Raw genomic sequence first — 27,788 nt, 5'->3', positions numbered from 1 at the left:
CCCAATCCAGGCACTGAGCAGACTTCAGACCCTCTTGGCGTCATGTAACTTAATCCCACCCCTGCAAAACCACAGATTTTGTCCCCATCTCACTTTGGACTCTAGTTCTTCAGTCGCGCTGCACAGGGAAGACCAATTATTGGCTCCTCCCTGCCAGGACTTCAAAATCTCTGGAACTTCTGTGATAAGAAGGAAAGAACCACTAAAGACAAAGGGAGGGCACCCTTGTTTATTTCAGTCCAATGGATATTACAAAAGGAAGAATAGTATTAATTACATCCAGTGTCTTCAAAGCAAGGTGCAGCAAATCCATTGAGGCCTAAGAGAGTTAAAGGTAAAAAGGTAAAGGTACCCCTGCCCGTACGGGCCAGTCTTGACAGACTCTGGGGTTGTGCGCCCATCTCACTTAAGAGGCCAGGGGCCAGCGCTGTCTGGAGACACTTCCGGGTCACGTGGCCAGCGTGACGAAGCGGCTCTGGCCAGAGCCAGAGCCAGAGCCGCACACGGAAACGCCGTTTACCTTCCCGCTGGTAAGCGGTCCCTATTTATCTACTTGCACCCGGAGGTGCTTTCGAACTGCTAGGTTGGCAGGCGCTGGGACCGAGCAGCGGGAGCGCACCCCGCCGCAGGGATTCGAACCGCCGACCTTTCGATCGGCAAGCCCTAGGCGCTGAGGCTTTAACCCACAGCGCCACCTGCGTCCCAGGTGTTAGTGCATTCTTATTTCTAGGAAAGACTCTCCTTAAGGAATGCCAGCCTATGAGAAGGGAAGGAAGATGGAGGGAACTGCAGGTGGGAGGAGTATGTTCCTCAAGGGCCACAGGTGAATGGGCGAGATAAATATTAGGCAATTTGAAGGCAGCAAAACTAGTTTACTTGGAGGAGTTCATGTGGTCCCACTCCCAGTGGGTCACCCCTCCTAGAAGGCTGTGGGGACCAGGCTATAAGTCTCATGAACTGAAGGCCTGAAGCCCAAAAGAAGGGGCTGCTTATTTCAGATCAAACTGTGTCCATGAAGCTCCTGATCTGCCTCTTCTCCTTGCTGGCTTCCTCCTTGGCTGCCAGCAGGATCAGACAGTACATCTGTTTAGCCAAAGGCTGGGCGGCCCAAGAGGCAGGTAGGCAGTAACAGCTTAGCCTATTTCATGCATAATACACCTAAAGCAGTTCTCAGATGTTGCCTTTCCTTCAATTTGGATGGAAAGTGAGTGACACAAGATTGGGGAAAGGCTTGTGGTGGGATCCACAGCAACAAAAATCCAAGAGAAACCATCAAAATCACTGCTCAATCTCCCCACCCCTTTTTAAAGCTTTTAGTTGTGTATATCCAGCACATTTCTCATGAATACAAACACATTTCTGAAAATCAGCTACAAAGCAAAATTAGCCAAAATTCATCAGAAAAACATGATTATCCTCAAATTCTAGTTACAGCTGGAGTCACAATGGGTGAGTGAGAGCCAGGATTAAGAAACATCAGAAACAGCATTAAAGGACAAGAGGGGCTCTGAGTCTCTGCAATTCACAGCAACACTTGGGCAGGCTCCTTCTGGTCTCATCTCACACACTGGGCTGGTATGAAACTGCAAAAATAAAGAGCAGGGGTGTTTCAAAGTTAAGCCAACATCATGGTGTGGGGGCATCAGCATTACAGAGCTAGTGGGAACCCAAAGGGCGTCTAGTCCAGCCTCCCAAGGAAAGCCACCATCCCTCATCATGTCAAATCAGACCTGAGATATGCTGGGAGCGTCACCAAAATGGACCTGTAGAGCAAATGCTTGCAGAGGGTGTTATAAAAGCTTAATTGGTTTACGACCCCAATTAGCTGTTTACAGCGGTCCGGCACACTTCTTAGCCAAGCTGCGCCGATCTTCTTCTCTCCGGTTTCGCCTTGCAGAGTAAAAACACAGCGGAAAAAACTGTTGCTTCAGATCCAAACACACCAAGCACTTGTGTGTCCAAGTTATCAGTTCTTTATTGCAGCAGAATATTTACAGCTCAGCATTTCTCAGATTCTCCTGGACTGCTAGCATTCATGGCTGCCTCTGCGTCCGTCTCTCTCAGGCAGCAGACACACAACAGTGAGGAAAAAACTCCTCCCACCTTCCAAACCTTGGAAACCTGACGTCAGAATGTGAGGCGTGACTCAGAACATCTTAACCCTGTAAGTTCTGAATCCCAACACCCCCTCTCGCCGAGCATTCTGACGAGACCTGTGGATGTACCTTTGCAGACCTCTGTGAGATCAATCCCTTCCCCAATGCCTTGCACCCTCTCCTGGCGTTCCTGTCAGGCATCTGTGGAACATCCTCACAACTCTCAGATTCGCATTGTGTGAAACTTACCCACGCACCTGTGGCCTGATACCTCTCAGGTGGAATACCCTTCGTTGTGCGACTGGACCGCCTGGGCACAAACTCAGGCACTTCCTCTGACTTACTGTGGTCAGCAGGTGTGTCCTCTGCATCCCAGGATTCCCCCTCTGACTTAAAGCGTCTTCGAATCCTTTGCATTACCCTCACAGGAGAACTAGGCTCACTCTTGGGCTCTCTTTTTACAACTTGTGGAGATGCCCCATCCTGCTCCTGACTTTGGTTAGTGAGCTGATCGTCATCAGCAGACTCAGCCCCTGGCTCTCCTTCCTCCTCATCAGAACCTTCCTGCTCTGAATCAGAAAGACATTCTGAAAGAACATCACGCCTGGCAGGAGTCTTTGACCTTTCATCCTGCTCATAGAACTCAGCGTGTTTACTGATCAGCAGCTTACTCTGATCACCTGACGGGTACGCAAACCTCCATGCACGAGCCGCTGGCTCATACCCACAGAAGATCATTTTCTGGAACTTGGGTCCATCTGGCCCTTGCAAAGCCTTAGGCACCGGCACCGAGGCCATTGATCCAAACGCACGGAGGAAGTGAACCTGAGGTTTCCTCCCGTGAAGCATGAAAAACGGGGTGTCTCCTACCACTGAATTGTAGGACCGATTCCAGGTGAAGCTCACATATTTAATTGATTCCATCCAAAACCTTGGAGGTAACCCAGAATCTGACAGCATCACCTGTGCAGCTTTAACCAAAGCCTCACTTCTGAGCTCTGCCACCCCCCTCTGTTGAGGAGAAGTCACTGTGTGACGTATCCCTTTCTTGTGAAAGAACTTCTGCAAAGCAGACCCAGTAAACCGTGTACCTCTGTCACTAGCGACTGCTCGCACTCTGGTGGAGAACCTTAGTTCCACCTCCTCAATCCAACTTCTAATCAGCTGTGCTGCATCTTCCTTGGATTTGAGACCATGAGTCCAGGTGTTCTGCGAAAAATCATCCTGCAGCGTCAGCAGAAACCTGGCCCCTCCCAAACTTGACTTTTTCATGGGACCCAACAGATCTATGTGCACAAGATCAAAAGGTTTTGTGGTTACCCTGTCCACCCTGGGGTAACTGCACCCTTTTACCTTGGCCTGTCTGCAAGCCTGGCAATCTAGGACTCTTGCACATTCCTCAATTCTACAGCCTTTGCTAACCTCAGGTAGCACCTGTAGTTCTTCAAGAGAACCATGAGCTGTTAGAATTCAGGCTCGGTCAGAGGTATGTGCCTATCTCTCCAGGCACCGGCTGAATTCTTTTGACCTCCCTCCGGCGACTCCCGGCAGGAAAAACACACGAGGTCCGTTCCGGCGATTTTCCTCAGGCTGTGAGAAAAACACACCAACTGCTTCTCCTCCTCCCTGCTCCCTGCATATCCCCAGGGAGGGGAATCAGACTCAGACAGAAATGTATCTACATTGCTTTTATTTCTGTCTTCAGCAGTCATACAGTGTCTGCTCTCTTCAACAAACAGAGAGAAACTCTAAACTCCACCTATGTACATCCTGTACAGGTCATATGACACACACTGAGCTCACATCCTGTGCTCAATAAGGAGAATGGACTGCCCCTTTGTTTCCATGGCAACAGTCACATACATCCTGTCTGGCTTTGCAGCCACAAGCAGCTGACTGAGCTGCTAGAGCCTTTGCTTGCTGCAGCATTGCTGCTTTAGAATAACACTTATGCCAAACACAAACACATGAAACATGAGTGGGAACTGTAGCACGCAGGGCTTGTGCTTTCTCAACCTTCCCCTCACCCTCCAGAGACGTTTTAAGAATGAAGAGATCATTCTGTCCCTTTTTAACTTTGACAAGCTGCTTTCCCCCCTTGGAGATTGTGCAGAAAGCATTCTCAAAAGAAACCTTAAACCCCTTTTTTAACAAATAAGGCACAGATAAAATACAGTGTAGAATTCCTGGCACAATGCAAACTTCCATCTGCTCCTGCAAAACAGAAAAAAAGACATTTGCAACGTTAGTCACATTTTTCTTTTCTCCACTAGCGAACTGAACAGTTTTTCCAGCCGGAATTGCCGTGCAATTCCACGTCTCGACTGCAGGGGTCTCTGGAATCAGATTTCGGTTAGCTCCTGAGTCGATTACAAAGCATAAGTCATTGTCTCTCTCAGAGCTGTCCTCAGACAACGCCATAGCAACAAACGTCTCGCCGCCCCCTCTCTTTGGGCTTCTGCAGCTGTTCTCTCTGGTTGTCTCGGCAACCAACTCCCCCTTGCTTAGGACCTTGGCAGCTTCCGTAGAAGTAGCCTCCTCCGTTGCCTTGGAGACCGGACTGGCCTCTGCGTTCCCACGCAACTCTTTAGGCCTTATCTTCACTTTGTACAGGTGGCCGGCCTTGAAGCGTCTAGCTCTCCGCAGCTTTCCAGACTTTGGCTGACGACGATCACCAGTGGAAAAACACTGCCCAGGGCTCCTTTCAGCTGGCCTGGCCCCCCTTCTTCCGGAAGAGCACACTGTGCCAGCCCTGCCCTCGCTGAAACTGCGTTTCACTTCAGCACTCACAGTGGAAAACTTTTGAAACTTGCCTTTGGAATTCTCAGCCCCCCCGACTTGCACCTCAGGGACTGGGGCTACAGCCATTTCTAGGCTCTTCATGACTTCTCCAGGGCCCTGGCCTCCTGCTGAAGTTTCACACAAACTTCTCAGCACCTCCCAGGCAGCCCTTGCTGACTTTACGCCCTCCAAACTAGGTAAGAGCGATGCGTGTACGCATGCTTTCAGCATAGCAAGCTCTCTTTGCATTCTCAGCTGGCTATCTTCAGGCAACGCAGCCTCAAAGCCTGCAACGTCTGTCCCATCAAGACCTGGATTTAGGGGTAGTGGCTCTTTCTGGCTTACATCCCAAAGCCCAGTAACCAGAAACCAACCCCTTACTCTTCTGGACCAGGTTGCCCAACTTCTTAAAGTGAGCTTTTCAAGCGGAATGTCCTCAAGGACCTGGCTGTCTGCCATTCTCTCCTATTCCCCGGGGCCCCAGCTGCTACTCACGTAAAACCAGTCAGCTCTCCGGCACCCGATTTTTCAGCTGCTTTCCCAGCTCTCTGCCTCTCAGCATCAGGCAAAAAACACAGAACGCAGACCTCGGCTTCGGTAGCGTCTTCCAGCTGACGCAGCTGACTTCAAAGCATTCCGGCAGACTTTCAGCAACAGTTTTACAAGCGGTAATTAGTCCATAACCTGTTATAAAAGCTTAATTGGTTTACGACCCCAATTAGCTGTTTACAGCGGTCCGGCACACTTCTTAGCCAAGCTGCGCCGATCTTCTTCTCTCCGGTTTCGCCTTGCAGAGTAAAAACACAGCGGAAAAAACTGTTGCTTCAGATCCAAACACACCAAGCACTTGTGTGTCCAAATTATCAGTTCTTTATTGCAGCAGAATATTTACAGCTCAGCATTTCTCAGATTCTCCTGGACTGCTAGCATTCATGGCTGCCTCTGCGTCCGTCTCTCTCAGGCAGCAGACACACAACAGTGAGGAAAAAACTCCTCCCACCTTCCAAACCTTGGAAACCTGACGTCAGAATGTGAGGCGTGACTCAGAACATCTTAACCCTGTAAGTTCTGAATCCCAACAGAGGGCAGCTCAAGCAAGTGAGCCAAGCTGCACACTCTGGGGGAATACCAGAAGGACACACAGCAGTCCTACTATTAAGTAGAAGGAGAAATCCCTTACAGCACCCAAAATGTGACTCGCATTCAGAACCCAAACTATGACTCCCAATGTGGGTAACAGGAAAGCAGGAGCTTTTCCCCATTTGGGGATGTTCCCCACAGAGTCTTCTGCAAGAGCCCCACTTTGCCCCCACCTGCACCCCCACTTACCCTTGGTGGAGATGGCAGACCCCTGGTCACTTGCTGAAACACAGGGAGGAAACACAGGAGTTAGGATCCCGGGGAGGGAGATCCCACCCCCCCAGCCCTTCTCCAACCCCATCCCAAATAGGTCTCAATATGGGGAGAGGCCTAAGAAGAGTTCAGGGACAGGCAGCCCAGAGGCAAGGGGGCTCAAGGACAGCAGTGGGGGGATAAGCAGATGCTGGAGGGCAGAGAGATGGGCACAGCCTGGCATGGAGGCAGCGGGGGACTAGAGCAGGGGTGGGTGTGATCTAGGCAGGAAGGGGGCAGAAAGGCAGAAGCTGGGGAGGGAGAGCAGTGGTGTCAAATCCAGAACGGAGGATTCCTAACACCCACATACTTAAGCCAATGAACCAAATATTTAGCTTCAGGTTCCAGTAAATTAAACCACCAGAGACCCCTCTCTCCCCCCCCCTCGGCTCTTCCTCCTGCTCCTTCCTGGAGCCCCTCCCTCAGCCGACAGTCTCTCTGCAGCCTTTTCCAGGCCCTGAGGGACCCCTTGCTGTCCCCAGACAGGCTGAGCAGACAGGCTGAAGCTTCCCATCAGGGTCTTGGGCTGCAGGACTAGGCCACCACCAGGTTTGCTTTGGTCTGTTTGCAACGTGTTCCTGCTCCATATTGGGGGGAAATATGTCAGACAGAGAGAGGGGAGGAGTCACTCACTTGAGGCTGCTTTGTAGGCTGATTTCTCGCTCTGTTTCCCTGCAGAGACAAAAGCAGAAGGTCAGAGCTGGAAGGGACATCCAGAGGCCACTCAAATCCATTTCGACAATTTGGCTCTCAGATGTTGAAACCTTCCCAGCAGATGCTTCTCCTGTCTCTTCCAAACACCTCCAAGGAAGGGGAGCTTTTCAAAGAACTCATTTTATAAAGAAGTAGAAAAAACTGAGGAAATTAAATCAGAAAATCAACATGGGGAAACTAGGCAGTGGACAAATTCCAAGAGGCTGGAAGGAAACATTATCCAGTCCCTTCATTCATTTTTGGAGTATTATTTCGGTGATTCTCCAAATAAAAATACAAAATGAGAGCACAAAATACATGATAAAACAAAAACAAACCAGTAACTCACACTTAAAAAGCTCAAGGCCTGGTTTGAGAGAAATGTTTTTGCCTGGCGCCTAAAGATTTGTAAGTAAGGCTCCCTGCTAATTGTTCACAGGATTGAAGGCTTAGGATTGATTAAAATGTCAGGTGGAAAGTGAATTTCCTAAGCACAGAGTGAGTACAAAGCAATGACCACTATGACTTTTGGTTCATGTTCGAGAGTGTTTTATGGGGAGGGGTCTCTGTAGGGATACAAGGGGCAGTTTCCAGGAAGCTCCACCAGCACATTCCCAGTCGGAGGCTTAAAAAAGGAGACACAGGAGAGGCAGCAAACGCATCCAGGATTTACTTACTGCGGATGAAGAAGATGATTCCAGAGACCAGCAGGATGGCAGCCATGACACCTAGAATGGCTCCCACAATGAGCCCCAGGTTGACTAAAAGGGGACAAGAGACATTTTTATTCAGACTGGCGGCAGCAGCTCCCCAAGGCCTCAAGCAGGAGATTTGAGTGGAGGTGCTGAGCTATGAGCCCGGGAGGATTTTATGTGTGAAAAGCAGGCCCTCTCTCTCTCCTTACAGGCCAAGGTCTTCTCTGTAGTGGCCCCGATACAAGGGAGTTTATGTTTTCAGCATTAGAGGTCTTTAAAACCCCCAATATATTTTAGGAAGACAGTTGACAGGCGCACCTGTTTCATCACAGACTCAAGACTTAAAAGCAGGTTTCCTCCTGCTCAGGCGCTTCAGCCTTCTCTGTCCTGACCCTGAGAGGAAGGGATTCCCTCCCCTCTGAGACCCCCCTCTGAGAGCCCAGCATTACAGGCCTTCAGGGAAGGCACAAACCCTTAGGAAAAAGCATCTTGTGTAGGGTTGCCATACGTCCGGTTTTTGCTGGACACGCCCTCTTTTTCAGACTTAAAATGTCTGTCCAGACAGATTCTTAAAATGAGGCAAAATGTCCAGGTTTTTTTGTTTGGGTGGAATCTCTGAATTCGGTAGCGCTAGTGAGCGAGCCCTGGTCCCCTCTGCCCTGCCTGGGTGAGTCTTTGGCTCAAGGGCCGCTTCCATAATTCTCGCTTGCCTGCCTGTGAGAAGGGGAGTCTGGGGTGTGGGTGGGGATGTGCGTTCAGGGGCTCCTGCTGGGGAAAAGGGAGTCTTGCTCTTAGACATTCTGCTTTGGTTCCTGCAGGCACAGCTTCCCTGCCGGTGTGTGAGAGACAAGAGTTGTTATTAAAATTCCTGCTTGCTCTTCCCAGCGGTGTGAGGCTGTTTGGCCTGAGTAGGGATGAATATCACCTTTTTGTAGCTGGGCACGGTTGAGAGGAAGAGTGAGCGAGCATCTTTTTCACTGTGAAGTACAGTTTGGGACTACTCCTTTTAAGTTCATTGCCCCTTTTTCAGTCGCAGTGACTGTGGGTAAATTTGATTTTGAAGAAGTAAAATATGTGCCCACATTCTTTGACATTACTACTTAGGCTTAAAGGCAAGAAGGTGATGGCCAGTTTTTACCTACGACATCCAATTTGAGTTTAAGGCCTATGAGACACTTGCCAGAAAAGGCTGATTCCGATTCCGATTCAGTCGCTTGCCTCCAGAGACGTAGACAGGATCCAACTGGGATTCCCCATGTGAGCTGTGCTGCTGATGAAGGGAGGAGTTGGGTGGAAACTCCCCTCCCAGAGCCCACCCCTTCCCCTCCCGTCTGTCTGTCTGTCTGTCTCTCACCCGGCTCCTTCTCCCAGGCCACGTCCAGAGGCTTCTCCAGGCTGTCATGCTCCACGCGGCACCGGAAGCGCTCCCTCTCCTCGGGGTCGATGTGGACACTGAGGAAGAGATAGTAGGTCCCGTCCGAGTTGGGGGCGACCAATCCTCGGAGGGTGCCCTCCTGCCAGACCTCCCCGTCCTTCACCCACTTGGCCTCAATCTCCTTGGGGTAGAAGCCGTGGACTTGGCAAACGAGGGTCTCCAGGCCCTCATAGTCTGCCTTCCTGGTCACCTTCACCACCGGAGCCTCTGCAAAAAGGGCCGCATTGGGGTTAACAGAGAGACATCCACAACGGGAGCCTGGAGAAATCCTGCATTTTTTAAGAGCAGAGGAGCAGGGACCCAAGGGGTAACCTAGTCGCAATATCACATCTGCAGAAATTAAAAAGAACTGCGAATAAATGGGATTTCCTCAACCTCCCTTGGCATCTTCCCCAGTCAGTGTCTATGGCGGAACTGTTTTCAGATATTTTATCCTTTGTTTGACAAAACAGACTCCTTTGGGAGGAAGGACAGCATACAAATTAACATAATTTATCATCTTTATAAAGCTCTAACACTATTTAAATATGACAACTTGTGGTTCCAAGATTGTCCCAGGGAGCTGCCTCTAGGCTGAGGGGCAAATTTCCACCGGTCCCCAATGGCCGGATTCATTCAGATCCTTCCAAGTTGCAAGTCATGAACTGAGGGCAGCTCAGGCTGATCCTGGTTCCTCTCTTGAGGGGGAAGAAATGCTGGACTCACTGCTCTCTGTTCTCCGGGACTTTTCAGCTCCATAGTTAGTGAGCAAAGCCAAGAGCCCTGGGAAAGACAGAGCTCCTTTCTGGTTCTCCCGCCTGCCCTGAAAGGGTCCCTTGAGGTTGGAAAGGGCCCATCTCCCTTCTCCCCTGGAGTGGAAAGGGCAGACCAGGAGGCCCAGTAAGCCAGCAACTTGCGCACATTGAACTTGTGCACATACAGATTTATGCACTTGCCAAAAATATTCTAAAAACCAAAAAGAGGAGGCAGGCGTCTGGGGAAGAAGGACTTTGGCAACCCAATCGCCCTTGAGTCCAATGTGTTTTGACTATACACAATTTTGGCTTTAGGCACAATTCACAGAATGTAACCCTTGTTCAAAAACTGGCTCCCTGGGTAGCTGTTGTCTGAAAGGGCTGTTCCAGGATCCCACCCACTTTGCAGTGCCTGGACTGGTTAACTTGGGTCTAGGAGGGGATGTGACTCTGCTGGGGGGAGCAGGAAGGAAGGAAGGTCAAGCCCTTTCCCCACAGAAGCCCAAAACAAAACCTCCCCACCCAACCCCCTCACCTGTCCTCAACAGAACCTCCGTCCCAAAGAGGATGATTCCCAGCCTATTTTGCACGTTGTCACCCTTGAAAACACTTCAATGTGGCTTTTGAGATGAAATCCTCAACCTCAAGAAATATGCTCAGTGTCTCTGGGGTGAATTATCACCAGGCCCCATAGATGAATTTGCTCAGATCTCTCTAAGCATGGCTAATACATATGTGTCAGTCCGCAAAAAGGGAGGGTGCTAGAATTATTTTATGTTTAATTAATGTTCATATAAGCAAAGCTAATAAAGAGAGACAGGAAGAAAGCCAGTCCAAACACTTGATCATTTGATTGGCTCCTGTGCCAGATTCCTGAAGGCAGAAGAGGGGACTGTAGCATTTCAAGGCAAGGGGTTGGGGAAGATGACACTTCTGAATGTTCCCCATAGGAAAAAAGTAAAATTCCTCACAAATAAAAAATAGAAGAAGGTGTTGTAATCTTGAGCCATGTCAGAGGAATCTGCCTTTCTCCAGGCACCCGGCTTAGATTACTGTTGACCTCCCTGTCTGCGACTCCCGGCAGGAGACAGGTGGGGTCTCTATCGGCGATTCTCCTCAAACGTGAGAAGAACACACCACTCTTCCCTCCTCCCTGCATTCCCCAGGAGGGGGGGAAAGAGACAGACAGAAATGTATTTACATGCCTTTATTTCTGTCTATGCAGCAGTACAGAGAAACATGTCTGCACTCTCCAAACACCAACAGCAGAGAGAGAGACTCTACCCCTGTACTTCCAGTACATGTCAGGTGACACACTGAGCTAACATCCAGTGCTCAGTACAGTGAACAGACTGTCCTTTCGCTCCCACGGTACAGTCACAAACATCAACATCCTGTTTGGCATTCCAGCCAGCTGCAGCTCGCCGGAGCATTGCTCCTTTTTCGTAACAGAAGGTAGAAGAGGGAATTCCCATACTCTCTCACTATGTGCAGGTTTTCTGCTTCTAGGCCAAGAGTGGCTAACCTACAGACTTAGTGAGGGGGCTGCATCCGTATTTCACGGGCTCCCTACACATTTTCTATTTTAAAAAAAGGTTAATTAATTTAGTTTTAAAGACTTTCCCCATAGGTATGTAGGGGGAGGCGGGGCACATTGACACATCAACAATATTTCAATATCGATAAATGTTTGTGTCGTGACATCACTAAAACGTGTCTTTACATGTGTGAGTATGACAGTTGCGACCGCGCTGCCCGCCAATTCGCCATTGGCGTTTGACGAGAGTATGTGTGTTTTTAGTGCGGCCAACTAAAAATATTACGTGAAATGTAAAAGTGTTCCAATGTTGTTTTTCGTCATTTAGTTAAGATTTAAAAATACCAAAGGTAAATTATCCCACTCAGTAATCAGTATTACACATGATTTTTAAATAAGTTCAGTGGTTTTATTAATAATTGTTAGTTTTCTGAAAATGTCCGTTGGGGCACATTGATACGTATAAAAGTGACCCACTAATGTACAATAGTGCCCCAATATACAAGTTTCGGTCCCAGCTCCTGCCCACCTAGCAGTTTGAAAGCACCCCTAAGTGCAAGTAGATAAATAGGTACCGCTTTATAGCGGGAAGGTAAACAGCGTTTTCGTGTGCGGCACTGGTGCTAGCTCACCAGTGCAGCTTCGTCACGCTGGCCACGTGACCCGGAAGTGTCTTCGGACGGCGCTGGCCCCTGGCCTCTTAAGTGAGATGAGCGCACAACCCTAGAGTCGGTCACGACTGGCCCGTACGGGCAGGGGTACCTTTACCTTTTATACAAGTTTGCATGAAATCTCTAAACTGATTTCCTACTCATGAAATTCGAAAAGAATAAAAACTGTTGTTTACTATGTGGCCAAAGTCATTTCTAAACATAAAATGACAGATTATAAAGTGTCATATCTCAGGAAATATCCAGGGTCTTGAAAGTTTGTCTTCCCTATTGTAGAAGATAAGGCAAGCATTGAGTTCAAGGATGCTGTTTTGCAGTTGCCAAATTTCTCAAAGGGCGCATTCGAATATCATCTCTTTATACTTTTTCTTTTGACTTCAGTGGATATAATGGGCAAAAGAAGCTAAACGTTAAGGGAATATATTATTTTTTCTAAGCATATTTTTGGACTACCTAATGTGAGTTCTTTTACTTTTTAAAGTTTTTCCAAAGTTTTTTTTTTTAAATGGATAGGTGTTTGAGGAAAGATTAATACAAGTTTTGATATTTTGTTAAGAAAACCTGCCATAAAGTCTATGATATCTGTGAAACACTGTTAGTTCTGATACATAATTTAGATTTTTAAGTTACAAATTGTAGGGCTGGTTTATCTCACAATAAAAATTGCTTTTTTAATTAATTTTTTGTAAATAATTACCATTCTCATACAATTTGCGCTATGTATCAAAGTGCCCCGTAGGTGGGGCACAATCATACAAATCCCATTTTTTCCCCAAGTCATTATATTCTCATTATCTTCTAACCTTAATGGTTCTTTTGATTGCTATTATAATATTGATTAGTTATGCCATGCATAAAGCAATATTTTTAAATTATCTGACTCATTTTGGTACATAAAATATGAGATTGAATTTTTCTGCATCAATCTGCCCCACTTTCCCCTACCGAAGTGTAAAGGCAAAAAGTTTTTCTGTATCCCGCCTCAAATCTGTCCATTTCCATTTTATTTTTTTAGTTAATTTAAAATGCATTTTGCTTTCCTGGCCCCTTCCCTGCTGTTTCTTTGTCCCCTCCTCCTGTTTGTCTTTTGCCATCCCTTATTGTAGCCAAAGGTGCATGGGGGTTGTTTTAAGCATCTCCCAATCATACTCTGAAGTGACCCCCTTTCTCCTCCCAGAGCCCCAAACTTATTTCTGCCTTCCCCACCAAGAGAAGTGTTTGCTGTTTGGTCCAGAAAGGAAGACTGTTAAGGGGGGGAGGGGAGCTTGAAGGGAAACTGCCCCACTGAGCCCCCCTCCGCTCCACTCTGCCCCCCCTCACCTGTCCTCAGCAGAGTCTCCTTCCCGTACTCCAGGTATTTCTGCAGCCACTCAATGCAAATCTCCTCCAGGTAGTGCTTATCATACTGGTTCCCGGCCAAGTCAGGATCCCACTTCCTCTTGGTCACTTGGGCCCCTGTATCAGCTGCCGTCCAGGTGAGGGTCTCCTTGTCAAAGGCAATGAAGTCTCTCCCGTCGTAGCTGTCCTGGATATGCCCTCCTTTGTGCCCGTCTGAACTCAGCTCACAGCCGTACATCTGCTGAAGGGTGTGGATCCCTGGAAGGACCAGAAGAGGCCCAGGAGGTCAAGGGGGGTCAGAGCAGCCCCTCCCCCATCAGCAAAAGAGCCCAGGAAAAAGGATTTATTTGCCTGAGACTCAGGGAAGAGGCAGCCGTCAGAGGGGAGAAGAATCAACCAGCATTGTATCTTTCTGAAGGCTCATCCCCATAACACGTTCACTGAGGGAAACACTACAAGCCCCCCTTTAATTGCCCCCCCCTCTCTCATCGCCTCACACTTTCTCCCCCCCATTCCTAGTGGATTCTCATTGGGGGCCTTTCAAGAGAGGAGGTCTCCTCTTCCCCTCCATCTCTCTCCCCCCAGCTTCTCCATATCAAGGACCTTTTCCCTAAAAGGAGGAAAGTCATGGAAGGGCCTTTGGAAAAAGAAGTTTCCTCATAGCCTGAGAGGGAAAGGGAAGCCACAGGGGGGGGGTTGCCCCACTTCAAAATGGCCCCCCTTCTCAGCAGAAGCCAGGCTGCCCTTGTCAAAGATGGCGGGTCCCTGCACCCTCCTGCCCACCCCAGGGGGCTACCACCAAATCTTCAAAGCAACAACAGCATTTAAAAAAGTTGTCCCCCATTATCCCCCCCTCAAATTTCATTTTAGTTGTGTTGCCTTCTGAATGAATCGTTTTGTGGTCCCATAATCCTTAAATGGGACAGATCATTTTGATTCTCCCACTACATATTACATAAATTTCTTTTTGCATATTTACTTAAAGGTAAGTCACACTGAGTGGGGTTGGACTTACTTCCAAGTAAACATGCAGAGGATCGAGCAGTTACAATCGTGAAATAAAATAAAGTAAAAAATGTTTGGGATCCTGGCAGCACACACACCGGACACCTAAAACCAGCTGGGAAGAATGGGACTAGCCCATTTCTGAACTCTCTTCTTGAGGGACTCTTTCCTGGAGGTCAGTTCCATGGGGTAAGGCAGGTTTTAAAGAAGAGCAACCGCCAGGTGTGGGGCCCCGTTCTCTATCAGCAGGTGGAGTGAGCAAAGTCCAGACAACCTGATGGATTCTGAAAGGCTGCAAGGAGAAAGGGGAGCTGATAGCCAGCATCCCTGTGGGAGCCCCCATCTCCCTATGGAATGTGGAATAGGGACACCATCCTTCCTTCCTGTCGTCTCCAGCACTGCAGACCCCGGCCGCCCCCCACCCCCAGTTCACCAGGGCAGTGGGGAGGAGGAGGAGGAGGCAGCAGAGGGAAGACGTTTCATAGAATAGGGAGAACTCATAGCTGTGCCTATTCTGGGGTCATGATTGTACTGTATAGGCGGAATGTAAACTCTCTGGATTTTCCTGCAGTTAACGTCTTCAGATCAACTAATTCACTTATTTCGCTCTTGTAGGTAGCATTTTAAGATTTTAATGTGGTTTTCTCACCAGTGTTGTATCACAATCACCATCTTTTCCCCCATCATGCTATTTATCATTATTATTATTATTATTATTATTATTATTATTATTGCAGTTTCTAAATGAAAGGTTGTGATATACAGTGGTACATCCAGTTTATTGCTGTGGAAAGAGGTGCCATGGATAAATTTTGACCTCTGTTACTTCAGTTACACCTGGTTTGAATGGAAATATAGATTATTCTGCTCTCATTCAGAACACATAACTGGAGGATGTTCTTATATATGCTAATGATCATGACTTTTAAATCTGCTCTTCAATTCCAGTATCTGAAGCACTGATCTGGTGTTTTCACTTGGCAGGTGGCATCACCCGGCACCCGCTGAGACCCCAGACCGCTGGCAGGGCCCACGGGTGCTGAGGATCCCAGCCCGGTCTCCTCTAGGCCAGCCAGCAGGGTCAGCAGACAGCCATTTTGATTTCCCACACCAAAACCATGGAGAGAAGCTACCTCAGGCACCCCAAGGCAGGATGGGAATTGGCAATGGTTGCTCCTGGCCATGTACAGAGTTCTGTTGCTCTTTGTGTTTCCAGGGAGCCTGAGGGAGCTCAGCAATGGAGGAGAGGCTGTCCCAGAGGACACCAGGTGGCTCTCACTTCTGATTTAGGCTTCTCCTTTCATCTCAGGAGCCCTTGGCTTACAGCTGAATTGAGTTTGGGTACAGAATGTCTTGCATTACAGAAGCCTCTCTCGAAGGAAATCCTGCTTTTCTGGGCTGGATTCAGCTAACACATTCTCGCGGGAGCCAGAAGGAACAAGTCTCACTCACAAAACTGGGGCTTTCACCCCATCTCCTTCCCCACAAATCAGCTGGGGGGGGGTCAGGAGAGGCCCCAGAAAGGTGTGTGGGGGAGAGAAGGGAGATTGCTCACTCTGGCAAGATAAATGATTGTAACAGTGCTACTGCTCTGGAGTCCTCCCTCTAGAACTACTCAACGTATTTAATAATAATAATAAATAAATAGTATCTTCTACAAGACCATGTCCCAAGGTGATATAGTTCTTTTTATGCACTCAAACAATGGTTTGTAGTTGGCCTATGCAAACAACAAACCAAACCACAAATCCCACCAGCTGGTCTGGATATGGAGCTTTGGCTTGGAGGGAAGTTGCTCTGTCTCATTGCTTCTTCAGCATAAATTGCTTTCTCCCTCATTTTATAAATGAAGCTCATTCCCCTCCCGTTTCCTCAAGCTGTTAAGTGGGTTTAATCACGATACACCTGTACCTTCAACATTGTCTTTAAACAGAATCAGATGACATTTCCAGGGCTGTCCGTGGCACCTTTAAAGTGGCAATTGCAAGAAATGATCAGGAATCGAGAGGCGCCCCTTGGTGACATTTATGGGGCATTTTCCATGGATAGGTGCAGGGGCTCAGGAGGGACCCAATCCCCGTTTTTAAAAGGGGGAGAAGCAGAATTCGCAGGAGCCCAAGAGGAAGCCTGCAAGGCCAGGCCAGGCCTGATCCCACTGCAAGAAAAGCAGACCTGCCCATTGCAGCGCTGGCTTGGTCTCAGCTGACCCCCTGGGTTTCTTCCTTGCAAGCCCTACAAGGCCAACGAAGGCCCCAGAGGGCTCTGGACACACTCAGGCTGGCAAGGCTCCTTCCACCTCCATTATTCTGTCTCACAGGTGGGGGAATCTCTTTGGCTTCAGGCCCAGATCCTGGATTGCCCCCATGGGCCAAAAGGGGCAGGAGGGTGAATCTGACATCTGTCAATCTCACCCACCTTTCTACCCCTCCCCTTCAGTTATTGTTTGAAGTGCTGGGACACCTTTTGATGCCGTTAGGGGCAGGGCTAAAGTCCTGAAGCAGGGAGCCTGCTTAGGAAGTGAGGAAGTATAGAAGCCTGGAAGGTAAAGGTGCAAAATCATAGAGAGATCTCCCTCCAGACCCAGCAGAGGCTCCCACTTCTGAAGTTCTGCTCCAAAATTGCAATTAGACGGGGGAGTCACTCAACTTTGGGGCTAAACACAACTACCACCCCCCACCCTTCCAGCATGCTGACTCCTTTCACACAACTAACGTCTCAAAAGGACTAACATCTTCTGACTCATTTCAGAAGGAAGTTTTAAAAACAAAAATGTGGACTTCCGGAGGCGGCGTGAACGGCAATGGCTGCCCTCTTCTAACTGCGAAGAGGGAGCTCCGTGGAAAAGGGTCGTCCGCTACGGCGAAGCGGAGACCCCTTTTGGAAAACCACAGGCAGCGGAAGCCTGTGGCCGTGGGACCCAGCGGGCACCTTAAACGTCCCCCGAAACTGGAAAGGAACCCCGTAAGGGGCTCTGGAAAGTGACGGGGTTGGTGTGGTGCTGAGGGTCGATCGCCTTTTCCGCGGAGTGAAGCCGCGAAGCTGCTGTCGGGGAGTGCTGACCTTTTTCTTGGGACAATTCGGCTAAGAAACAACTACCGTGAGTAGGTGAAGCTTAAGAAATTCGGACTGTTAAAAAAAAAATAAGTAATTTGGACACTGAAGCGGGAGACGCAACCAGGAAGTCCGTCTCCCGGCTCTGCTTAAAGATCTAAAGCAAGGACGTGTAACATACTTTTGCTCTGAACTATGCTTTAAAAGATAGTTATCTGAACATCAGATACAGAATTTCACCTTATTTTAAGGTGGAAGAGGAAGAATTTGGCTTTCCCTCTTCTTGCGTGGATTTATAAAAATTTATTCTATCCTCGGAGACCGGGCTGCCAGACTATTTGAGCTGTCAGGCTGCAAGAACTGTCATTTTGCAACTCGCACCTTTTGGAGACATTGTAACTTTTTGTGATTAACTCTGCAAGTTAAAGGATTTGAAGCTCTCTGGACATTTGAAACTGTTATATATTTGAAGGGACATTTTGTAACTTGAAAAGACTTGGAAAAAGACTTTATAAGTTGTGACTTTTGAGATAAACATTGTGTCCCTCTAGTGGAAGACTGAAGCTGTCTAACTACTGGGGGTATTTTTCCATCTCTGGACTTGGGGATTTCCATGGGAATTACAAATCGTGAGACTGACCTTGACGCATAGACAGCAGTGGAATGAGAGGAAGGACAAGATCAAGTAAAACCAAAACACAGCAGCCTAGCATAATCTCACAGCTGCGTAGATCATCTGTTCCCACTATTCCTGTGGCGCAAGAGGAAGATTTAGAGCAAATAGGGCCTGAAGGAATGGCCACAGGAGGAGACTTCACCACAGTATGAGATAAAATTTTTGAAAAACTAGATGGCCTGAGCAAGCAGGTGACTGAGCAATCAGCTAAACTTGACCAAAATACAGCCAGTGTTAACAACCTGACTGAGCAAGTTAAGTCAAATGCAGAGCAAGTTAAGTCAAATGCAGAATCTATTGGGAAATTATTTGAGGCCACCACAGCAAATAGCAAAATATCTGAGGAGAACAGACAGAAAGTAGAGGCTGTGCAAGAGGAAATCAAACCCATGCGTAAACAGACTGGTGAACACCAGGCATATCTGTCTATGTTAGAAATGAAAACTAGGGAAAATAATCTGAGATTGAGGTCAGTTCCAGAACTTGAGAAGGAGGATTTAATTGAGTTTTTGACAAAAGAGTTTGCAGAATTTTGGCCTTTGGAAAAGGATAAAGACTTTAAAATTACAAGTGCATTCAGACTTGGAAAGGGAGGGAGGAAGGTCAGGTCAAGGGACTGCCTGATCTCCCACAGATCAAAGGAAGAAAGAGACAAGATACTGGGTGCGCACTTTCAAAAGACTCTTGAGATTCACGATTTTAGAGTGGAAATTTACAAGGACATTCCGAAACATCTTCTGGACCTCAGATCAAACTATGGAGATTTGGTGAAACTACTGAGAAGTAACAGAATCATTTTTAGATGGGAGTTCCCCCAGGGACTATCTTTTAATTTTAGAGGGAAAAAAGTTAAAATCAGAACAGTTGAAGATAAGGAAAAAATTTTGAGTGATTACGGAGAAGGCCTCCAGAAAGAGACTGAAAAAGAACTAGAAGCCTTAGGACCTGGACCACTGAGTTCTCTACTTACACCCTTGGGTCTTGACGAACCGGAGAAAGTGATACCACCGTCAAAGGGAGAAGAACTTCGGGGAGCAGTGGGAGGAAAATAGACATATCTCAACATGTCTCTGCAACTTTTAAGCTGGAATATTCATGGTTGTAACTCTCCTCACAAGAGGAAGAGGATTTTTCATATATTAAAAAAGGAACAATTAGACCTAATTTGCCTACAGGAAACGCATGTGATTAGGCTACACAGGAAAGTTCTAATTAACAAAAGATTAGGCCAAGAATTTATCTCATCGGACAGAGTGAAGAAGAGAGGAGTTGTTATCTATGCAAAAGAAAGCCTATCACCAAAATTGCTTTTTAAAGATGAACAAGGGAGAATTGTGGCAATTGAAATTTTAGGAATTTATGCACCAAATGAGGGGAAGTCAGAATTTTATAAGAAGTTGCATGAGACAATGCTGGACTACATGGACTATAACAACATTATTATGATGGGAGATATGAATGGGGTGGTATCTACAAATATGGATAAAGCTCAAAGACAAAACATAACAAAGGATGGCAGGCTACCTAAAACTTTTTTTGAACTAACTGACAATATGGATCTGATTGACATTTGGAGAACTAAAAATCCCAAATGACCTGGACTAGAATTGACCAAATATGGATAACTAGAGGACTGGCACCAAAGACTAGAAAGGTGGAGATCTGCCCCAAAACCTGCTCCGACCATAACGCCGTGAAGATGGAAATGAAACTAACATTAACTGGTTCCTTCAGATGGAAGATCAAGAGATTGTTAAGAAGGCCCAAAAGACTCTGAGAGACTACTTTGAAGTAAACCTGAAAACTACAGTTGAAAAAAGAGTAATCTGGGACGCAAGTAAAGCGGTCATGAGGGGGTTTCTGATACAACAGAATGCCATAAAAAAGAGAACCCAAAATGAGAAAAAGGAAAAAAAAATTGGAGAAAATAAAAGGAGAGAAAAAACTAAGATCGAAACCAAAGTCACAGGAGATTCTGAGAGAAATTAAATTATATCAAGTACAATATTTGAAATTGATAAATCAGGAAGTTGAGTGGAAAATTAAACAAATGAGACAAAAGACTTTTGAATCAGCAAATAAATGTGGGAAACTGCTAGCGTGGCAGTTGAAAAAAAGACAGAAGCTGAATACGGTTACAAATCTTGAGGTTGAAGGAAAAAACATTCAGAATTGCCCAATATCGTTGCCCCCTTCTACTCTACGCAGACGACGCAGTGATCCTATCTTTCTCAAGAGTAGGCCTTAGGAGGGCACTGAAAATTTTTGATGCTTACTGCAAATCAAATTTTCTTACAATTAATCATGCCAAGTCCAAAGTTCTAATTTTCACCAAGAGTCGAAAAACCTATAATTGGAGAATAGACGAAAAAGCCATTGACCAAGTCTTTAAATTTCAATACTTGGGAGTCCTTCTCCAATACAACATGGGCTGGAAGGTCCATCTGGCATAAGTATTAAATAGAGCTAAAGCCCTTTCCTTTGCGCTACTGCGTTTTTTCTTTTCAGATGGGGCTTTCCATATTCCATCAGTGTTAAAAGTTTTCAAGGCAAAGGTGATTGCAACAATAGCATATGCAATCCCAATATGGGGGTCCTTTGTTAATCTAACCCAATTGGAGGTAATCCAAAACCAGCTGCTAAGAAGGTTGCTAAAATTACCCAGGTGTGTAAGCAATACTGCTATACGTCTCGAACTAAATGTTACAGCTCTAGAAACCACATTATGGAAATGCATCCTCTGTTATTGGTTGGCATTATGGCATAAACTTCCAAATCTCCACTTGATACAGTGTCTCTGGAGAGACGACTTCCCTAGCCCTTGGGCAAAAATAATACATGGGAAACTTGTGTCCTTAGGACTATCTCCATCTGAACTACTAAAATTGGATTTAATTTCTGCCAAGAGAATTATAACTCACAAATTAGAGGAGATGGATTTACAATTTAATATTGCGACAGGTGGTGGCACCTGTTCGCCAATAAACCTTGGCTTAACACCACCAACGAAGCTTCCATCTTATTTAACTACCTTATCTGTGGTGATGCACAGGTATGCCTTTATAAAGGCTAGATTCAATGTTTTCCCATCAAATGTGTTGGGTAACAGACTCTCCAACGGACAGATCTCACTCCTCTGTGACTGTAAAAGTGGATCTATAGAATCGTTATATCATATTCTTCTGTTGTCCTATACATTCGGCTTCACGGTCCAAGTTTCTGGCCCCATATCTATCGAGAATAGCTGACAGACCTCAGGAAGCCCAAATAATATACTTATTAAACGACAAAGACTCAAGTAGATCCCTTGCAGTCGCTAGATACCTGATTAATGTCTTATTTCATAAGAGGAGAAATGGATCACTGTATGACTCGGACAGCTTAGCCAAACTTAAGAACCATCAATAAGTGCCAGAACTAAGACGCATATCCCCCAAAATCTGAGGGATTTGAATTGCGGTTGACATAGAGGGAGCTTATTGTGTATAGTTTACTTAATTGAAGTAAAATTGGTTTTATAGGGGTGTTTTAACTTGGAACTGTTTAAATTGTATTGTTTATGGATAAATTTTGATGTATTGTTTTTAGATATGGGCCAATGGCCGTAATAAACCAATCAATCAATCAATCAATCTAGCGTGGCAGTTGAAAAAAAGACAGAAGCTGAATACGGTTACAAATCTTGAGGTTGAAGGAAAAAACATTCAGAATCCTGTGGAGATTAGAAAGTGCTTCCAGAGAAACTTTAAACAACTCTATACCCAGGGGCCACAGAACGAGACTGAGATAGACGAATTCTTAAGAACAAATGGATTACAAAAGATATCTCAAGAAAATGAGATAACATTGAATTATAAAATATCAGAACAGGAGATTGAAGGTGCCATTCAGAACATGCAACTAGGCAAGTCTCCAGGACCTGACGGACTAACCTCCAAGTATTACAAGACTTTGAAAGACTACTTAATTCAACCATTAAAGGAGGTATGTAATGAGATTTTGGAGGGAAAGAAGGCTCCGGAGTCGAGGAAAGAAGCTTTCATCACACTTATACCGAAATCTGAATCTGAAAAGACACAATTTAAGAACTACCGTCCCATATCCCTTCTAAATGTGGATTACAAAATTTTTGCAGATATTTTAGCTAATAGATTAAAAAGAGTCTTAAATGAAGTAATTCACAAAGATCAGGCAGGCTTTCTTCCAGGCAGACATCTGTCTGATAATACAAGGAATATCATTGACATTTTGGAGTTATTACAAGAGAATATTAATACAAAAGCAGTTTTAATTTTTATTGATGCGGAGAAGGCCTTTGACAACATTTCTTGGAACTTTATGAAGAAAAATCTTAAGGGAATGGGAGTGGGACGGGGGTTTGAAAATGGGATAGAAGCAATCTATTCAGAACAAAAGGCAAAATTGATAGTTAATAATGTGGTGTCAGAAGACTTTAGGATTGAAAAAGGAACACGATAGGGCTGCCCTATCTCTCCATTGTTATTTATATCGGTCCTGGAGGTGCTTCTGAACATGGTCAGAAGGGACCGGTCATCCAGGGAATTAGGGTCGGAGCTAAACAATATAAACTTAAGGCCTTCGCAGATGACCTGGTTCTTACATTACAGGAGCCAGAATCTAGTACGAAAAGGGTGTTAGAATTGATTCAAGAATTTGGTCATGTGGCAGGATTCAAATTGAACAAACAAAAAACTAAGGTTTTAGAGAAGAATCTGACAACAAGGGAAAAAGAAAGGTTTCAGAAGGAGACAGACTTAATTGTGGTTAAGAAAGTGAAGTACCTAGCGATCAATATGACTGCTAAAAACTTGAATTTATTTAAAGATAATTATGAGAAATGTTGGTCAGAAGTCAAAAAAGATCTAGAAATTTGGTCAAAATTGAAGCTTTCCTTGTTGGGTCGGATTGCTGCTATAAAGATGAATGTATTGCCAAAAATGTTGTTTTTGTTTCAAACTTTACAGATTGTGGACAAGATGGATTGTTTCAAGAGGTGGCAAAGAGATATCTCTAAATTTGTCTGGCAGGGCAAAAGCCCAGAATAAAATTTAAAATATTGACAGATGTTAAGGAAAGAGGGGGGGTTGCCCTGCCAGACATGAAGCTTTATTATGAATCAGCAGCATTCTGCTGGTTGAAAGACTGGCTACTTCTTGAGAACACTGACATTTTGGATTTGGAAGGGTTCAATAATGCTTTTGGGTGGCATGCATATTTGTGGTACGACAAGGTAAAAGTTAACAGAGCATTTAAAAACCATATTGTCAGAAAAACCTTGTTTAATGTCTGGACAAGATATAAAGATTTATTGGAAAACAAGACTCCAAGGTGGCTATCACCCATGGAGGCCAAGGCTTTGAAAAAACTCAATATGGAGGCCAAATGGCCAAAATATTGGGAGATACTAGAACAAGACCGAGATACATTGAAATTGCAGAGTTTTGAGAAACTAAAAGATAAAGTGCGAGATTGGCTACATTATCACCAAATAAGAGAAGCCTTCAATTTGGATAAAAAAATAGGCTTCCAGGTGGAAAAATCAAAATTAGAAACAGAACTGTTAGAACCTAAAACCAAGACACTTTCGAGAATGTACAACTTGCTGTTAAAATGGAATACTCAGGATGAAACAGTTAAATAAGCCATGATTAAATGGGCACAGGACATTGGTCATAACATTATGTTCGCTGACTGGGAGAGGTTGTGGACCACTGATATGAAATTTACGGCATGTAATGCCTTAAGAGAAAATATTATGAAAATGATCTGTAGGTGGTACATGACCCCAGTCAAGCTTGCAAAAATTTATCACCTGCCTGACAATAAATGTTGGAAATGTAAAGAAACTGAAGGGACATTCTTTCACCTTTGGTGGACGTGCCCAAGGATTAAGGCTTTCTGGGAAATGATCTATAATGAACTGAAAAAGGTATTTAAATATACCTTCCTTAAGAAACCAGAGGCCTTTCTCTTGGGCATGGTCGGCCAATTGGTGTTAAAGAAAGATAGAACATTTTTTATGTATGCAACGACCGCAGCAAGGATATTCATCGCAAAGTACTGGAAGACACAAGATTTGCCCACCCGGGAAGAATGGCAGATGCAAGTGATTGATTACATGGAATTAGCAGAAATGACTGGCAGAATCCGAGACCGGGGAGAAGAATCGGTGGAAGAGGAATGGAAGAAATTTAAAGAATATCTTCAAAAACATTGTAAAATGTTTGAATGTTAAAATGATGTGAGATACAAAAATAATAGGGCACTAGGGGTTTGGTAAAAAGAAATATGCAAAAATGATGTGGAAAGGAAGGGGCAAGACCAGAGTACTATTATGTTGTGTTTAAACAAATGATATAAAGGACTAAGCTAAATTACAAAGAACATGTGATAAAACTTTCTTTTCTTTTTTTCTTAAAAGAGAAGGAAAATAAATGCATAATAGGTTGAAATGTACAATATTGAATAAGATTGGAAAGAAGGTAAGAAATTGCTAAAATTGATTTGTGTAAAGGGGAACGTAGAAAAAGGAGATGTGAGGAAGTCAGGAAAGAGGGTTATAAAACTAGCAAGTAAGCAATAATTTTTTCCTTTTTTGTTTTTGTTGTTTTGTTGTGTTGTTTTTGATTGTTAATTTTGATGTATTGTTTTGATTTGGATTTGTTCTGAAAAACCTTAATCAATATTTCTTTAACAAAAATAAAAAATAAAAACAAAAATGTGTGCCAAGAGGCTTTTGCTGGATGTCTACCAGCTTTTACTAAGTTTAAATGATTCCTGTCTTCACAGTTCCAAGGCTGGATGGGGCAGGGGGTGGGGGAGGAGTGTGGCAGAAATTGTCATAACTGGACAAAGGGGGTGAAAGACCTTTCTAAAGGGTCCTGCTACTCTTCCGTAAGTGTAGACCATTAAGAGATCAAAGTAAGTACAGATGTATAATGCTTGCTGGAGGTGTGGGAGCCTTGGGGGCTCTGGTCCACCCCCCACTTCATGTATTTGCCACTCTGACCCCCCCAAAACCCAGTCCATTTGTGTTCCTTAAAAAGGCTTCTATTCCAACACTGTGCCAGGGAGAGGGAGGGGCTTGGTGATGGTCAGAAGGGTCAGCCAATCAGCACCTCTGTCTGGGCAGCTGGCTTCTCCTTAAGCAGGACCAGAACTCAAGGCTTGCTTGTCTCAGCCTCAGGATCCCACCCTTCTCTTCCCCTCCCAGAGGAAAATGAACTAGACAGATTTCTAGGCTTGGGAAAACCAAGTCTAGCATGGAAGGAAGCGCAGGCAATGGAGACATTTCCTGGGTAGAATGTGCAGGCCCAGAGAGGGTCATACTGGGGGGGGGGTCTCTGCCCTCCAAGTCTCCCTCTCTGTCCCCCACCCCACCCCATCCTTGCCCCCATTCAGACCTTCATTAAGGGAGGGGGAGATGCCTCTGCCCTGGTGGAGACCCCCACCCTCCATTTCCTTTCCTCCCAGCAGCCCCCTCCCTGCAATTCTGGCCCTTGGAGGAAACATTATTGGGGGGGGGGAGAGGTGTGACTCTGTTCCTCTCCTGCCTTCCACTCACCTCCGCTCTGGTTGTAGCGATTCTGCAGATTCTGAAGATCCGCCCTGAACACCAGCTCAATGCCCTGAAGTATCTGAGTGTTCATGTTCCAGTACTGAGGATCCTCCTTTTCCACCTTCCTTATCCAGGGGACACGAGGCAGATACTCCTTGGTGTCACTGTCATACTGAACAAATGGCTGGTCATCCACATACCCCACATCAATGAACTGGGGCAGCCCCTGGCCAGGCTCAGATATGGCTGTGTAGAAGTAGCGCAGGGAGTGAGAAGTGGAGCCTGGAAAGGAAGAGAAAAGGGGGCAGAGAGTTAGGGGTCCTGCAGATGAAGGCAGCAGCCTAATCCTGCTGTATTACAGGCAGCAGCCCCAAATTAGGAGATCCAAAGCTCAGCAGGGTTTCGGGGAGTTTGTAGACCTGCCCTTAAGAGAGAAATAACAGGTCTTACTCTTTAGTTCTTAAAGCTTTTCAGTTACTTTGAGAATTTGTATGCACAAGCAACTTTTAAACTAAAGATAGTATTATATTCATGCCATTTTCCATTAGAGAACCACAAGAATTATTTACAATAAAGATTCAAGTAGGTAGCCGTGTTGGTCTGACGCAGTCGAAATAACAAAATTGTCCAGTAGCACCTTAGAGACCAACCAAGTTTGTTCTGGGTAGAAGCTTTCGTGTGCATGCACACTTCTTCAGATACACAGCGTACAAAACGTAGTGAAAGGGGCTGTACAGAAACGGCACAGAGGAGCCCCCTGCATAATTTACAAAATCTACATTTTTGACAGGCAACAGGAAGGGGATTTTTTTTTGGGGGGGGAGTCAGAACTGTAAAGCAGGAGAACCTGATTATGAATGTGGCTGTGAAAGGGAACTCCTGAGCAAAACAACATTGGGAATTGCGGGTGGGGACCCCTTATTCAGACGTTCCCCCCGCAATGAAGTCAGCTCTACACGGGTCCAGCTCCCACCCCCAGGCTGGGCTCCTGAGTTTTTAGCGGAGTTTTCAGAGCGGCTGAGGGTTAGAAGAGGGAAGGTAAAAAATAGAAAAGAAAAGAAAAGACCTGTACTGTATCTATCTGTCTGTCTGTCTCTTTCTCTCTCACACACACACACAAACAAACACACAAACCAGAGTCACCCCGAAGCTGCGGGGGGCGGGACAGGCGAGTCCCTTCCCCCCCCCCCATGAATCCTGCCAACACCTTCCAGCTTTGTCTTGTTCTTTGCTTGAGCCCCGAGCCCAGGAGGGAAGCGGCCCCTGCCCCGGGCGGCATACAAAACAAGCCCCAAGCCGGGGAAAGAGATGTCTGGGGAGGGATCATTTTCTCCGCCCGCCCCAGAGCAGAGTCCTCACCTGCGCAGTCCAGGAGCAGCAGCAGCAGGTGGGCAGCCGCCCCCAGGATCAGGGGGGGCCAGCGGAGGAGGAGGACCCCCATCTCCCCCCAAAAACGAAGCTCCCTTTTCCTCCTCTTACTCCAGCGACGTCCTTCTCCCTCCGACTCCGAGACCCGTTTTCTGCCCCGCCCGCGGAACCAGCAGCAGAGCGAGCCGGGATTGGGCGAGGGGGTAATATTCCACCAATCGGAAATCTGCACGCAGATTGCGGCATCAGTCGCCAGGCAGACCTCGAGGCGCAAGTTTGGGAGCGAGGCTGGAGAGGGAAAGAGAAAGTGACTGCAGCTCCTCGCTGGGAATCGCCCCCTCCCCCCCTCCCTCCCCTTCCCCCTCTCAGCTCTTCCTGTCCTGCCCTGCAGGGAGGGCGGAGGGGGGGTTGCCAGGGGGGGGGGACCGCAGGTTCAGTCCCCGCATCTCCAGGGGGGTCTGGGAATCGCCCCCCTCTCTAAACTGGGGAGAGGGGCTGTGAGATCCTGAGCGAGGCGGACTCGTGGCCCAAGACAGTGCAGGGCAGCCTCCTGGGTCCTGTTTTTAAGAAGCCCTTGCATGGCTTCAAAGATGGCTCCCTTCTTCCTCCGCTGTCAGAGGCAGTAAATGCATTCGCATCCCACTCGCTGGGTGTCCCTCCCGTCCTCCCTGCATGATTCCTTACTGGGACATCTGGGTGGCCACTGGGAGACCGCCATGCTGGACTCGATGGGCCCC

General features: G+C 46.4%; 1 protein-coding gene across 1 annotated transcript; it reads right to left on the bottom strand.

The window, feature by feature from the left end:
• Positions 1–211: 211 nt before the first annotated feature.
• LOC307208789 (major histocompatibility complex class I-related gene protein-like) lies at positions 212–27,312 on the bottom strand. Its single transcript, XM_079963755.1, is given in 9 exon segments — positions 212–1,583; positions 6,207–6,239; positions 6,903–6,941; positions 7,640–7,723; positions 9,012–9,299; positions 13,355–13,630; positions 25,690–25,965; positions 27,043–27,139; positions 27,142–27,312. Coding segments are annotated over 9 exon segments (1,272 nt in total). The 5' UTR covers positions 27,298–27,312; the 3' UTR covers positions 212–1,560.
• Between the last annotated feature and the right edge of the window lie 476 nt (positions 27,313–27,788).

This window comes from Podarcis cretensis, assembly GCF_951804945.1.
Source record: "Podarcis cretensis genome assembly, chromosome: 2".
Taxonomy (NCBI): Eukaryota; Metazoa; Chordata; class Lepidosauria; order Squamata; family Lacertidae; genus Podarcis; species Podarcis cretensis.
Note: the sequence above shows the minus strand (reverse complement) of the source record. Positions and strands in the feature narration are given on the sequence as shown.